Source organism: Haliotis rubra, unplaced genomic scaffold, assembly GCF_003918875.1.
Source record: "Haliotis rubra isolate DU_JTF1 unplaced genomic scaffold, ASM391887v1 Scf1104, whole genome shotgun sequence".
Classification (NCBI taxonomy): domain Eukaryota; kingdom Metazoa; phylum Mollusca; class Gastropoda; order Lepetellida; family Haliotidae; genus Haliotis; species Haliotis rubra.
In genome coordinates this window covers 1-15,504 of record NW_025765009.1, presented here as the reverse complement: position 1 = coordinate 15,504, position 15,504 = coordinate 1, and the positions used below count along the sequence as shown (strand labels likewise).

The following is a 15,504-nucleotide window of genomic DNA, read 5'->3' as shown; positions in this document are numbered from 1 at the left end:
CCCGGCGGTTATTAGAGGCCCGGCGCTTAATAGAGGAAATACGGTACATCTCATTTCTATAATGCTTGTTGGTTTCCCTCATAGTTCTCGTACGGACTCACTCCCTGTTGACTGTTTAGTTCCAGCTTTACCATATAAACAAGTTGTGAAACACATTTGGTACGGATGTGCAAATTTCTTGCTTCTCTCTGTGCTGCGTCACCCCGTGAAGATCCGGGGGTCAGAAATGATCTTCAACATCCAATGCTTGTCGGAAGAGGCGACTAACGGCTCGCTGACTTAGTCAACACATGTCATCGTATTCCAATTGCGCAGATCGATGCTCATGTTGTTGATCACTGGATTGTCTGGTCCAGACCCGATTATTTACAGACCGCCGCCATGCAGCTGGAATGTTGCCGAGTGCGGTGTAAAACAAGAAACACGTTTCATGCTCACTGATCTGATATATATAACGCACGAACAAAGCTGCGTTAACGACCGCCAGCAAACAAGGTCCTAATAATATAAATAAATAATTTGTATGATGGTATTTAACTCGACTGTATTTTTCGTTTTGCTTTGTTTGTTTCCAATAGAAGACATTCCATTACTGTTATATCGATACATCACCAAATCACCAGCACACAGTCAACAATCTAACCCACTCCGCCACCACGACTTCCACAAAAGGAAGTCCGACAAGGTGGTTGTCTAGATCACGGACTTTGTGTACGTACCTCTCTGACATGTGTTGTCATCGGTTCCCAATTGCGCAGATCGATTCTCATGCTGTTGACCACTGGATTCTCTGGTCCAGACTCGATTATTGAGTGCTGAGGGCGGCGTAAAACTAAACTCACTCACTCACTGACATGTGTAAGTTGCCACGTATCCCATGGCCGAAAACTGTCAATACATAATACCATTCAGAAACGGGACTGTATAGCCTGCTGCATATTAAACAAGTCGAATAGCGAATTAAACACTATTTAATTCTGAATGAAGCATTTAATTACATCAGTCATGATATGCAGAAGACATAATGGTGTGTACACTGATACGGCACTTATCAGGTGAGGTGAGGTGAAATGGGGTTTAACGTCGTACTTAAGAATATTTCGCTCATATGGCGACGTGCATGCGTGTGTATGTGTGGCTGCTTGTACTAGTCCAAACTTAAGCTGGTTCTATAGTGCTAGCTCAATGAGATACCATGCCGCAGTTAAGAATGAATACCCCACTCAGACACATTATACTGACTCCGAGCCGACCAGTTCTTGTTGTACCCATTTGTACCGAGCGCCAGGCAGAGACCAACAAGTACTATATATAACGTTGTTTGGTATGACGCAGCTGGGGATCGAACCCGCGACCTTCCGCTCTCCGAGCGGACGCTCTAACCACTACACCACGGAGGCAGCGACTTATGAGATGGAGATGTTGGAGTACTTCACATTCATATTTGGAGTACTTGCCCTGCATACTTGAAGTACACGTAGTACAAGCGTGGACAGCTTGATAAGCGCAATAAGATAACGCAATAAAGGACAAGCACATGATTCAGTTAATACATCAGTATTAACGTCGATGAATGTATATACAACGAAATATCCACGAAATTGCCGGTGGGTAGTTTTGTGGGTAAAGCGTACGCTATTCAAGTCCCAGGTTCGACAAACCAACCCAGCTCATCCGATATGATGTGTCTAGTTACTGACGACACATTCTCCCTCGTTATAGTGATTGAGTGAGTTTAGTTTTACGCCGCACTCAGCAATATTCCAACTATATGGCGGCGGTCTGTAAATAATCAAGTCTGGAACAGGCAATCCAGGGATCAACAACATGAGCATCGATCTATGCAATTGGGTTACGATGACTTGTGGCAACCCTGTCAGCGTGCCGGACCACCCGATCGTTACAAGTGCCGTTCGTTATAGAAAATATCATGCTGTACAAAAGAATGATGCATGTAACATGGCCTATGATACCCATGTCCAACACATCGCCATCGAATATCCATTTCTGTTTCATTTTACCATCAAACGTAGAAGTAAATCTTTCTTTGCCAAGCACTTTGTATCTCTGTTTTTGTTGTCCAGGAAAATAATAAAGATGTATACACTAGACGCTAAAAGAAACGTTACCCTTCTACCTTTATGAATTACTTAAGAACTATCTAAGATATGGTAGAAGGTATAAGTTTACAAGAAAGCTTAACAACACAACTTTATGCAAATCACGAAAATAAATTATCAAATTCATCTCATAGGTGAAATACATCTTTTCAAAAGAATTAAATTGTCCTATTTTCGTCCATGCCGAAATAAACCAATAACAGTAATTTAGATGTCCAAAAGAAAGGATGAAATAAAATTCTGCTTTGGGACAAAGATAAACCATTTAAAATCACCATTTTCAACTATTAAAACAAGAAACAACCTTTGTAGAATGTGTAAAATTGTAAAATAATCATTGCTATGGTTTCAGTCTTTTAAATCATTTTCTGCTGATTTGCATTTTGAATACAAGTAAAACGTGTCTTTGATACTGTGAAAAATGTTTAGGAACTTCTACAATTATCTTTTGTTAACATTGTTGCTTGAAAAGTAACATTTTTTCCATTTTCTGTTTACACATAGCAATATCAATCGCCAAAACGCAGAAATATTCAAGCAGTATTTGCATCCATTTTCACATGTAGAATAATTCTATAGGGTATGAGAGAGCCTAGAAAAGATGATATGATACACAAGCACGAGAAGTATGCCATGAGTAATAGCTGAGGAGAGAGAAAAGCCATTCGGTTGGTGCAGATGGGGTCGACATACAATGCTATTTGCCAACGCCCTCGGATGCCACCACCGTATCGCGGCGGTTATAACACTTATTCAGAGCTTCAGACAGACTGGGGTCCCCGTAGACAGACCAAGAAGTGGACGTCCACGCATCACAACGCCAGCTGAAGATATGTACCTCCGTCATTAAGGAAGGAGGGTAACGTTTTTTTTCGTTTAGTTTATATAATGGGATGTCATGTATATAAGGAAAGTATCCTGTATGTAAGTTAGACATCAACGTTGTTCGATGGTTTGAGGCCATTACACAGCACAGGTGGTAACAGCACTATGATCAAATAACCTTGGCCTTTTTTCTTTTCCTGAAAGAATATTTTTAGTCTCCGCTACAAAAATTATTTTCCGTCTGAAAGGTTATGCCAAAAACTATTTTTGGACCATCAACACATTTAAACACCTACACCGAGATCCACACCCACTTGAGTCGGAAGGTTAAATGTTAACACCCTACGAGAGTTACACCGGCGTTGTATTCGGAAGAGCCTCCTTCAGAACAGAAGCCTACTGCTGTGCAGGGACAAGCTGCTTCCTCTTGTGGACGTGCACCAGATGCATCAAGATACTACCGCAGTCAGGCAGGATGATGATGAGAGCTGCCGTAACGAGCAGCATGATGGCTACGCCTCCGCCCACGCTCTGGGCAGACGGGCGTTCGTCTTCAGCGCTGGACTTCTTCCTCCGATACGAGGAGGAGGTTCTTCTTGTCCAGGGTCAGGTCAGTAACAATGTCGTCTGTTCGCTTCTTTCTTTCTGCAACGGTGAACGTCTGTACCGCCACACACACTTCGTAGACATACCTACCAGGGGAGGTAACTGTCGGGGTAGAGGCAGATCTGGAACTGGTTAGAGCTGCTTCAAGACAGAGACAGGAAAGTGTCGAGAGCAGACGAGGAAGACTCCTCCGGTCGCATTACTTGAAAATGGAGCCGTTGAAATTGTTGAAGAAACGGGGATAGATGCCGGCGTGTCGGTGTCACTTGCAGTCGTAGTTGCAGTTGAAGGTGTAGTTGTAGTTGCAGATGTAGCGGCAGTCGCCACGGCAGGTGATTCAGAAGTTGTTGTCATTATTTGTAACCAAAGACGCCTCTGTGTGAGTTGATTCCACCCCGCCCGTTGACGATGTCGTTGATTGTGTTGAATCTGCTTCTGTTGTAGTGGGTGTTGTTATAGATGTTGTTGTTAATGGCTCCGTTGTAGTTGCCGCTGTTGTTGCAGGTGTTGTTGCTTTGACGGTTGATACACAAGCAGAAACAGGAGCATCTGATTCAACGATCTTTTCTTTTTTCCCAGTGATGTCCGAAACTACAACAAACAAAGAATTCCATGAGGACACGCTACAACAGTCTCAGTAAAGTGAGACATGGACAGTTGATCACACGCTACAACTGTCTCAGTAAGTGAAACAGGAACAGATGATCACACGCTACAACTGTCTCAGTAAGTGAAACAGGAACAGATGATTACATGCTACAAGTGTCTTAGTAAGTGAGACAGGAACAGGTGATCACACGCTACAACTGACTCTGTAAGTGAGTCAGGAACAGATGATCACACGCTACAACTGTCTCAGTAAGTGAAACAGGAACAGATGATTACATGCTACAAGTGTCTTAGTAAGTGAGACAGGAACAGGTGATCACACGCTACAACTGACTCTGTAAGTGAGTCAGGAACAGATGATCACACGCTACAACTGTCTCAGTAAGTGAAACAGGGAACAGATGATTACATGCTACAAGTGTCTTAGTAAAGTGAGACAGGAACAGGGTATCACACGCCGCTACAACTGTCTCAGTAAGTGAAACAGGAACAGATGATTACATGCTACAAGGGTCTTAGTAAGTGAGACAGGAACAGGTGATCACACGCTACAACTTGACTCTGTAAGTGAGAGGTTACAGAACAGATGATCACATGCTACAACTGTCTCAGTAAGTGCGACAGGAACAGGTGATCACACGCAACAACTGTTTAAGTAGAATTGAGACAGGAACAGATGATCACATGCTACAACTGTCTCAGTAAGTGAGATCAGGAATAGGTGATCACATGCTACAACTGTCTCAGTAAGTGAGACAGGAACAGGTGATCACACGCTACAACTGACTCTGTAAGTGAGTCAGGAACAGATGATCACAACCTACAAGTGTTTCAGTAAGATCTGTGAGACAGGAACAGGTGATCATGCTTACAACTTTTTTCAGTAACAGTAAGTGAGACAGGAACAGGATGATCACACGCTACAACTGTCCAAGTAAGTGAGTCAGGAACAGATGATCACATGCTACAACTGTCTCAATAAGTGAGACAGGAACAGATGATCACATGCTACAACTGTCTCAATAAGTGAGACAGGAACAGATGATCACATGCTACAACTTTTTCAGTAACAGTAAGTGAGACAGGAACAGATGATCACATGATGCTACAACTGTCTCAGTAAGTGAGACAGGAACAGATGATCACACGCTACAACTGTCCAAGTAAGTGAGACAGGAACAGATGATCACATGCTACAGCTGTCTCAATAAGTGAGACAGGAACAGATGATCACATGCTACAACTGTCTCTGTAAGTGAGACAGGAACAGATGATCACATGCTACAACTGTCTCTGTAAAGTGAGACAGGAACAGATGATCACATGCTACAAATGTCTCTGTAAGTGAGACAGGAACAGATGATCACATGCTACAAATGTCTCCAGTAAGTGAGACAGGAACAGATGATCACACGCTACAACTGTCAAGTAAGTGAGACAGGAACAGATGATCACATGTTACAACTGTCTCAGTAAGTGAGACAGGAACAGATGATCACATGCTACAACTGTCTCAGTAAGTGAGACAGGAACAGATTATCACATGCTACAACTGTCTCTGTAAGTGAGACAGGAACAGATGATCACATGCTACAACTGTCCAAGTAAGTGAGACAGGAACAGATGATCACATGCTACAACTGTCTCAATAAGTGAGACAGGAACAGATGATCACATGCTACAACTGTCCAAGTAAGTGAGACATGAACAGATGATCACATGCTACAACTGTCTCAATAAGTGAGACAGGAACAGATGATCACATGCTACAACTGTCTCTGTAAGTGAGACAGGAACTGATGATCACATGCTACAACTGTCTCTATAAGTGAGACAGGAACAGATGATCACATGCTACAACTGTCTCAGTAAGTGAGTCAGGAACAGGTGATCACATGCTACAACTGTCTCAGTAAGTGAGACAGGAACAGGTGATCACACGCTACAAGCTGACTCTGTAAGTGAGTCAGGAACAGATGATCACAAGCTACAAGTGTTTCAGTAAATTGAGACAGGAACAGGTGATCACACGCTACAACTTTTTCAGTAACAGTAAGTGAGACAGGAACAGATGATCACATGCTACAACTGTCCAAGTAAGTGAGACAGGAACAGATGATCACATGCTACAACTGTCTCAGTAAGTGAGACAGGAACAGGTGATCACACGCAACAACTGTTTAAGTAAGTGAGACAGGAACAGATGATCACATGCTACAACTGTCTCAGTAAGTGGAGTCAGGAATAGGTGATCACATGCTACAACTGTCTCAGTAAGTGAGACAGGAACAGGTGATCACACGCTACAAGTGTTTTCAGTAAGTGAGACAGGAACAGGTGATCACACGCTACAACTTTTCAGTAACAGTAAGTGAGACAGGAACAGATGATCACACGCTACAACTGTCCAAGTAAGTGAGACAGGAACAGATGATCACATGCTACAACTGTCTCAATAAGTGAGACAGGAACAGATGATCACATGATACAAATGTCTCTGTAAGTGAGACAGGAACAGATGATCACATGCTACAACTGTCTCTATAAGTGAGACAGGAACAGATGATCACATCCTACAGCTGTCTCAGTAAGTGAGACAGACAGGAACAGATGATCACATGCTACAAATGTTTCAATAAGTGAGACAGGAACAGATGATCACATGCTACAACTGTCTCAATAAGTGAGACAGGAACAGATGATCACATGCTACAACTGTCTCAATAAGTGAGACAGGAACAGATTATCACATGCTACAACTGTCCAAGTAAGTGAGTTACGAACAGATGATCACATGCTACAACTGTCTCAATAAGTGAGACAGGAACAGATGATCACATGCTACAACTGTCTCTATAAGTGAGACAGGAACAGATGATCACATGCTACAACTGTCTCAGTAAGTGAGTCAGGAATAGGTGATCACATGCTACAACTGTCTCAGTAAGTGAGACAGGAACAGGTGATCACACGCTACAACTGACTCTGTAAGTGAGTCAGGAACAGATGATCACAAGCTACAAGTGTTTCAGTAAAGTGAGACAGGAACAGGTGATCACACGCTACAACTTTTTCAGTAACAGTAAGTGAGACAGGAACAGATGATCACATGCTACAACTGTCCAAGTAAGTGAGACAGGAACAGATGATCACATGCTACAACTGTCCAATAAGTGAGACAGGAACAGATGATCACATGCTACAACTGTCTCTGTAAGTGAGACAGGAACAGATGATCACATGCTACAATTGTCTCAGTAAGTGAGTTACGAACAGATGATCACATGCTACAACTGTCTCTGTAAGTGAGACAGGAACAGATGATCACATGCTACAACTGTCTCTGTAAGTGAGACAGGAACAGATGATCACATGCTACAACTGTCTCTGTAAGTGAGACAGGAACAGATGATCACATGCTACAACTGTCTCTGTAAGTGAGACAGGAACAGATGATCACATGCTACAACTGTGTCTGTAAGTGAGACAGGAACAGATGATCACATGCTACAACTGTCTCTGTAAGTGAGACAGGAACAGATGATCACATGCTACAACTGTCTCTGTAAGTGAGACAGGAACAGATGATCACATGCTACAAATGTCTCAGTAAGTGAGACAGGAACAAGTGATCACATGCTACAACTGTCTCAGTAAGTGCGACAGGAACAGATTATCACATGTTACAACTGTGTCAGTAAGTGAGACAGGAACAGATGATCACATGTTACAACTGTCTCAGTAAGTGAGTCAGGAACAGATGATCACATGCTACAACTGTCTCTGTAAGTGAGACAGGAACAGATGATCACATGCTACAACTGTCTCTGTAAGTGCGACAGGAACAGATTATCACATGTTACAACTGTCTCAGTAAGTGAGACAGGAACAGATGATCACATGTTACAACTGTCTCAGTAAGTGAGTCAGGAACAGATGATCACATGCTACAACTGTCTCTGTAAGTGAGACAGGAACAGATGATCACATGCTACAACTGTCTCTGTAAGTGAGACAGGAACAGATGATCACATGCTACAACTGTCTCAGTAAGTGAGACAGGAACAGATGATCACATGCTACAACTGTCTCAATAAGTGAGACAGGAACAGATGATCACATGCTACAACTGTCTCTGTAAGTGAGACAGGAACAGATGATCACATGCTACAAATGTCTCAGTAAGTGAGACAGGAACAGGTGATCACATGCTACAACTGTCTCAGTAAGTGCGACAGGAACAGATTATCACATGTTACAACTGTCTCTGTAAGTGAGTCAGGAACAGATGATCACATGCTACAACTGTCTCTGTAAGTGAGACAGGAACAGATGATCACATGCTATAACTGTCTCTATAAGTGAGACAGGAACAGATGATCACATGCTACAAATGTCTCAGTAAGTGAGACATGAACAGGTGATCACATGCTACAACTGTCTCAGTAAGTGCGACAGGAACAGATTATCACATGTTACAACTGTGTCAGTAAGTGAGACAGGAACAGATGATCACATGCTACAACTGTCTCAATAAGTGAGACAGGAACAGATGATCACATGCCTGCTACAACTGTCTCCAGTTTTTGACAGGAACAGATGATCACATGCTACAACTGTCTCACAAATAGTGAGACAGGAACAGATGATCACATGCTACAACTGTCTCTGTAAGTGAGACAGGAACAGATGATCACATGCTACAGTTGTCTCTGTAAGTGAGACAGGAACAGATTATCACATGCTACAACTGTCTCAGTGAGACAGGAACAGATTGTCACATGCTACAGCTGTCTCCAATAAGTGAGACAGGAACAGATTATCACATGCTACAACTGTCTCAATAAGTGAGACGTGAACAGATTATCATATGCTACGACGAAATCAGTAAGTGATCATGAGATTTTGTGTGGATATGTTTTCTGCTGCACCTTCAAAACAGATATTTTCTTAATCAAAACAATGAATCTACATTTTAAAAAAAGGAAAATACTGGTATGTCCCTTACTGCATTCAACACCTCAATGAATAGGAAGCGCAATTCAACATTTTCCTCATTTTATACTTAAAGGAAACATATGTGTTATTTCTTACATTTTCTCGATAGTGTCAGTAAGAAAGTGGTAATGGAAAAGATGTTCACTGTCCCTGCAACTTATCACGTGTGCTTTTAAAGTCATCCGTATGTTTTATGTGTTTGTCATTTCAACGCCAGGAAGCACGAAAGTTTTTTCAATAATTGTTTAACTTGTTGCATGAAATATTTATGTTTTGAATGAAATGGTCAAAACATTTAAGCTATCTATGAGTTACTTTGCTTCGGAAAGAATTGTTGAGGGGTTTTTTTTAGATAATTATTCATGAACTTGATTTTTTATGTGTGCGCGCGGGTAGGAATATTTTCTGTAAAATTCCACAAGCCAGGATAACTGAGATATTTTGAGATATTTTTATAAATATATAAAACATTTAGGGTGGAGGGACACAGAAAAAGAATACAGGCAGCTTTTGACAAAATTCAGGAACAACAATATTTAATCGGAAGAGAAATTAGACTCATTGAAGTTTATGGATTCTCAAGTTCTTTATTTTCTTTATCTTTATGTTTCGGAACATATTCTTACATGTACTCCTTCATGGGGTAGCCTAGTGGTTAAAGCGTTGGCTCGTCAGACCGAAGACCCGGGTTCGAGTCCCCACATGGGCACAATGTGTATGAAGCCCATTTCTGGTGTCCCCCGCCGTGAAATTGCTGGAATATTGCTAAAACAGCGTAAAACTAAACTCACTCACTCATTGGGTGAATGAAGGATATACTCCGTAACGTCGTGTTCCTAATAATCACGAAATTGACATCCATAAATCTCATCTCATCTTTTATGCGCATCACTTCTAAATACCATTCAAAGGCTTCATTCAAGAGTGCTCAACCAAAGCCTGACTACCTTATCCAAAGGGCAGATATAAACGAAGAAAGTCAGTCCTGATTGACCAGCACCGCGTATCAGATGGCCCTAAGTCAGCAAGGTCTCAGCACACCGCCATCTTTACCATACATCCCTATTTAGTTTTATAAATATATTTTATAATTTCTATAGGGAAGGAGGTCAACTTACACTCCAAACAGTTTCTGGCTGCAGTTTCAGTGTCATCCTGAGGAACCTGGGACTCACAGACGTATGGACTCGGTGAGAAGATTAACGTGCAATTGCTACTAGTCTTATCTCGCTCGAAGGCTCCAGCACAGGTCGGAACCATTTTTGTCCATGCTGCACCGGTCCATACATTCGCCTCGGCTGAGTTTTCCCTCTAAAATAACTCTTCTTTTCTCTTGTATCACAAATTTTGTCTTTGAAGCCGGTGTAGGAACAATCACCTATAAACAACAGAAATGATGATGAGGTTTGTTTGTTTGTTTGCCATTGTCAACGCCGCAGTCAACAATCTTCCAGCTATTTGGCGGTGGTGGTCTGTTAATAATCGAGTCTGGACCAGACAATCCAGTGAACAACATCATGAGCATCGATCTACGCAATTGGGATCCAATGACATGCATCAGCCAGGACAGCGTGCCTGACCACCCAGTCCCGTTAGTCGCCTCTTCCGACAAGCATGGGGTTGCTGAAGTACAACCAGGATCTTGACCAGGTGGCTGAGATAGCTCGGGTTTAGGCTGTTTAAAACAGTATCCCAAACCGAGATTCGAACCCATGACCATAGTCTTCGTGCTTGCGACTAAGCCACATTTTCATTTTACCTCTCTTCATGATAAATGCTCTCGACGCATTTCAGAAACAAAGTTTCGTACCGGAAGTGACACCTACCATTACGTTGTCGCTGTCACTGTATATGGAATCTTGAAGGGACATTGTCGCGTTGTCGCATCTCCTTTGCATAAACAAACCAGAAGTGTCAACATTAGCTGAACCGCGTCAATGCGTTATCATGAATATGTCGCGTTATCACGCATTTGGACCCTTTTTTCACATATTTTAGGTGGGGCGACAATTCGTCAACTCTTCATACGTGCTTACTCCGCAAATGTCGCGTTGTCGCTTTCACACCTATTGGGTTAAATAAAACAGTATTCAAAGCGCTACAATGCAAGAAATGGCCTAAAAAGTCGAATTATCGCGTTCGATGAATTTGGACAGTATTTCTTTTGCTTTTGTGAGGGCAAAAGCGCGACAATATTCACTCTAGGATTCCGTACAAATAGATGTATTAATCGAAAATCCATTATGCTATGTGCATTCGTTCAGTTGGGTCTCCTCGTAGTGCATGCACAAATTACTGAAGCAATCAGGCATGTCAAATAGCAACACAAAGGGATTACTGGGGACTGTATCAGTATAAACATGTGACACAAGGTCACATGTTATAACGACATTAAATGAACATGGAAAATTGGTGTGTTGATATCAGTCTGACAATCCTATCAGTTTGGAATCTCTCGCCATGAGTTCATGAGACGATCCCTTTCCTTATAACAACACCACTAATCCCTAATCCTCTACAGGCTGAACTTAAACTTTTATTCACTCAGGCTGCAAACTGCAGCATAAGAGGTACATAAATAATATTTACATTTATAAACAACATAAAAGTATATACAAACGGTATGATAGGTGCAATGTACATCGAGCTAGTTACATATTAAGTTATTGAAATTATTTCTTAAGTAAAGCCATAATTATTGTACAAAAAATTGAAAGTTTTCTTAAAGTCCCTAGTTTCTTGCTGTTAAATAGGATATTCATTTTATACATATTTGGTCTAATATAATAATACTTCTGGATATATTTTTCTCTTCCTAATTCTAATTTGGGACATATAGATAAATAATGAAATTCGTCACCAATATCATTTAGGTTACACATAGTACACCTTCTATCATGTACTGGGATTCGTCGCCATCTACCTGTGCACAGTGAGGATAAACCGTTCAGTTTGCGCATCGGGTTGGATTCAGTAAACAGAAAAATAGTTCACTAATACACCATAATGAAACTGTTATGGTTTCTTTGCGATTATCAATTCCCATTATTATTTCCGTGGCTATAAAATTATCTTGTTACTGATATTTGTTAGAAACTTACTTAAAGTGACTTTCGTGTTGTATTATAAATTAATTGTTGTTTTCTAGGAGTAGCCATGTTTGGAAATTCAGAGTTATCCTTCCTTGGAAATAGTCCTAGACTATACTACACAAACTTTGCTGAGGATCACAAAAAGTCCTAACTTTACTTAAACATAGATTTATATTTTGAAATTGCATCCATTTAAAACTAGATAAATAATGATATGGTAACCCCTCTTTAGGCAAACAGCCACTTTAACCTAAACTTATGCACTTTATCCATGAGTAACCATGGCACCAATCAACCATTTTGCAAATCATGGAACGAGTCATTGACATGTACACAACACCTGTCAATAGCAGGTATCGTAGCCACAAGATGCAATGACATACTGAAACCTAGGATCCATGCTTACAATGGCTTAGATATTTAAACCAAAGTAGACCCGACATCATACTTTTCTGTTGAATCAATGATTTGATCCTTAGCAAAGTGTGAATAGTATATGTTCATCTCCGTGCCCGTCTGCGCTTAGACAAGGCCCAGTCGTGAACATAGCCACGGGAGGGGTACGAGTCGCCATCCGGCTTGCCGGAATGACACGAGTAGTTACGAAAGCACTAAACCCGTACCGTTTATTCTCTGGCAAACAAACACGAAGTGAGAGCTGCAGTTGTGTGTCCGCGTCATGAACATTTTCCAGCCCACTGTGACGCAGCTCGATACTTCCTGGTCACTGGGCTGCCCGGTCAACCACGGTACAGACTCATTCACGGACTGACAGTCCGACCACTGAAACTCCCCTCCGGTTACCGACTTGACGTAATGAAGTCCGGTCCACATGGGTCCTTTCCTGAAATTAACGAAACATAAAACGTCTTTGGAACTTCAGATTATGTTCTGCTTGTGAAGGATCGCAATCAATGAGTGAGTGTAGTATTACGCCGTTTTAGCAACATTCCAGCAATATCAGGGCGGGGGACACCAGAAATGGGCTTCACACATTGTACCCAGGTGGGGTGGCAATCAGGTGCGCTGAGCCAGGCCAGATCTGCCAGATGTTTCAAATGGTGAAGACGTTAATACTGACATGCACCAACTGTGTTGTGAAATGAATCTATTTCCAATATGTTTTTTTCCCTTATGAGTAGGGTGGTGGGGTATCCTAGTGGGTAAAGCGCCGCTCTTCACGCAGAAGACCGGGTTCGAGTCCCCACATGGGTACAATGTATGAAGCCCATTTCTGGTGTCCCCGCTGTGATATTGATGAAATATTGTTAAGGGTGGCGTAAACTAAACTCACTCCATCACCTCTTATGAGCATCGGAATATCTTACTCAGCATCCGTAGTTCAAAAATCATTAAACTGGATTGTCTGGTTTCTTTATCGGCAACCATGGAATGGCAGAGGTACTACTGCGTCAGGCAAGAAATGCTAAGTTTTTATGCAAACTTGGTGAATGCCGGATGTTACCGGTAGGGCAGGACATGTTGACCCCTTTGGCAAACGCCTGGTGTCATCACTGATTTTCAGTGGTCCATTCATAAAACCTTCACAGATATCATTTGCCTGTACACCCGGAGGAGTCTGTTTCTGTGGGTAACCAAGAATGAGTATAACGTTTCATATGTAAATGAATTTGCAGTTGTAGTAGGTGGTTACCATACAGTAATAGGGCCCGTAAGTAGGTCACGGCACTTCGCTGACAAACAACGGTTTATACCTTTTCGAATGATCTCATGGTTGACAGTTGACAGTAAGGAACCGACTCCTTGCAGGAATAACAAATTTCCGATCTAACCATCCCCAAATTATTACGACTGTCAAGAGCTGTGACAGCCAAAATGGTTGTACACTTAGTCCGGTCTAGTAAAGTCATATTTGGCGGTCGCGCAATTTCGAACCAGAACTAGTTCATGAATATACGCATGTCACCGGCAATCTGGTCCGGAAGTAAGCTGGGTCCCGTCTCGCATATCGCAAGTTGGGGCGTGCCGCGAAACTAATACCACAGTCAGGTCGGTTTGCCAATGTGGACGTTTTAACATTAGCATCGCGTTAGAATCGAGTTGATAAATTTGCATCCACGCGATGTATCTTGGTTACATGTTCACCATTCATATGATCACTTTTGTAGGTTTTACATGTATTTTTTCATTTTACCTGATGAAGGAGTAAGAATATACTCTGAAACCTCGTGTTACACATATTGTCCTTCCGTACTTTCAACCCACACAGAACACATATTGTCCTTCCGTACTTTCAACCCACACAGAACACATATTGTCCTTCCGTACTTTCAACCCACACAGAACACATATTGTCCTTCCGTACTTTCAACCCACACAGAACACATATTGTCCTTCCGTACTTTCAACCCACACAGAACACACATTGTCCTTCCGTACTTTCAACCCACACAGAACACATATTGTCCTTCCGTACTTTCAACCCACAATAGAACACATATTTTTCCTTTCCGTATTTTTTCAACCCACACAGAACACATATTGTCTCAACCCACACGAAACACATATTATCCTTCGCAGATTACATAGCGGGGAATGTTGCCTAGTGTGGAAAAGGCAACAAAATAAAACTAAACTCACCCACTCACTCATTCACTTATTCACCACTCACTCTCTCTTATTTTAGGACAAAAGAGAAGGAGATACAGCATAGCATCTCCTGTTTTACGTACATTGCAGACGCTTCAGGTGTTTTAAAGAAATGACGGAGGCTTCGTTCCTGACACTGTCCTTAATATCAACGAGGTCGCTACTGGAATGTTCCTGGCAGGTGGCTAGGCAGTGCCCATGACACGGTATTGGAACTGTACAGTAATTCATGCATCATGTAGTTGGGGGTTACTGCACCGTACACTGAAAAAATAATAATAGAATTCAATATTCAATAATAGAAATAATACGCATGCGCACATCTGTTCAGGTCATCCCGCACCATGTACCGGAAGTTGCTTGCCAGCATCCCTTTCATGTGACTCCTGTCGTAACGTTGCTGAAGCCGGTTAAGGTTTAGACGTTTGGACAGTATATATATATTTATCTTACCTCACACATATATGTCGCTTTCTGATTGGCTGAGTGCTCTTCTATTATTTTCAATGTACCCCGCTTACAAGCGAGGTACATTTCAATGCACCCGCTGTCAGTTCGCAACTCATTTGGTTCTTCGTGGTAGTAATTCTTTATCTCGAAATTACATTGAATCACGTATGATGTAAGCAATACGTAACCCCATA

The 15,504-nt window shown here is 41.8% G+C and overlaps 1 protein-coding gene across 1 annotated transcript; it reads right to left on the bottom strand.

The window, feature by feature from the left end:
• Positions 1 to 2,932: 2,932 nt before the first annotated feature.
• Positions 2,933 to 13,088, bottom strand: LOC124287020 (cell wall protein DAN4-like). Its single transcript, XM_046723479.1, has 3 exons — positions 12,874 to 13,088; positions 10,277 to 10,536; positions 2,933 to 4,142 (listed from the first exon to the last, which is right to left on the bottom strand). Exons 2-3 carry the CDS (start codon positions 10,416 to 10,418, stop codon positions 3,889 to 3,891), a joined length of 396 nt encoding a protein of 131 aa, XP_046579435.1. The 5' UTR covers positions 10,419 to 10,536; positions 12,874 to 13,088; the 3' UTR covers positions 2,933 to 3,888.
• Positions 13,089 to 15,504: the final 2,416 nt, after the last annotated feature.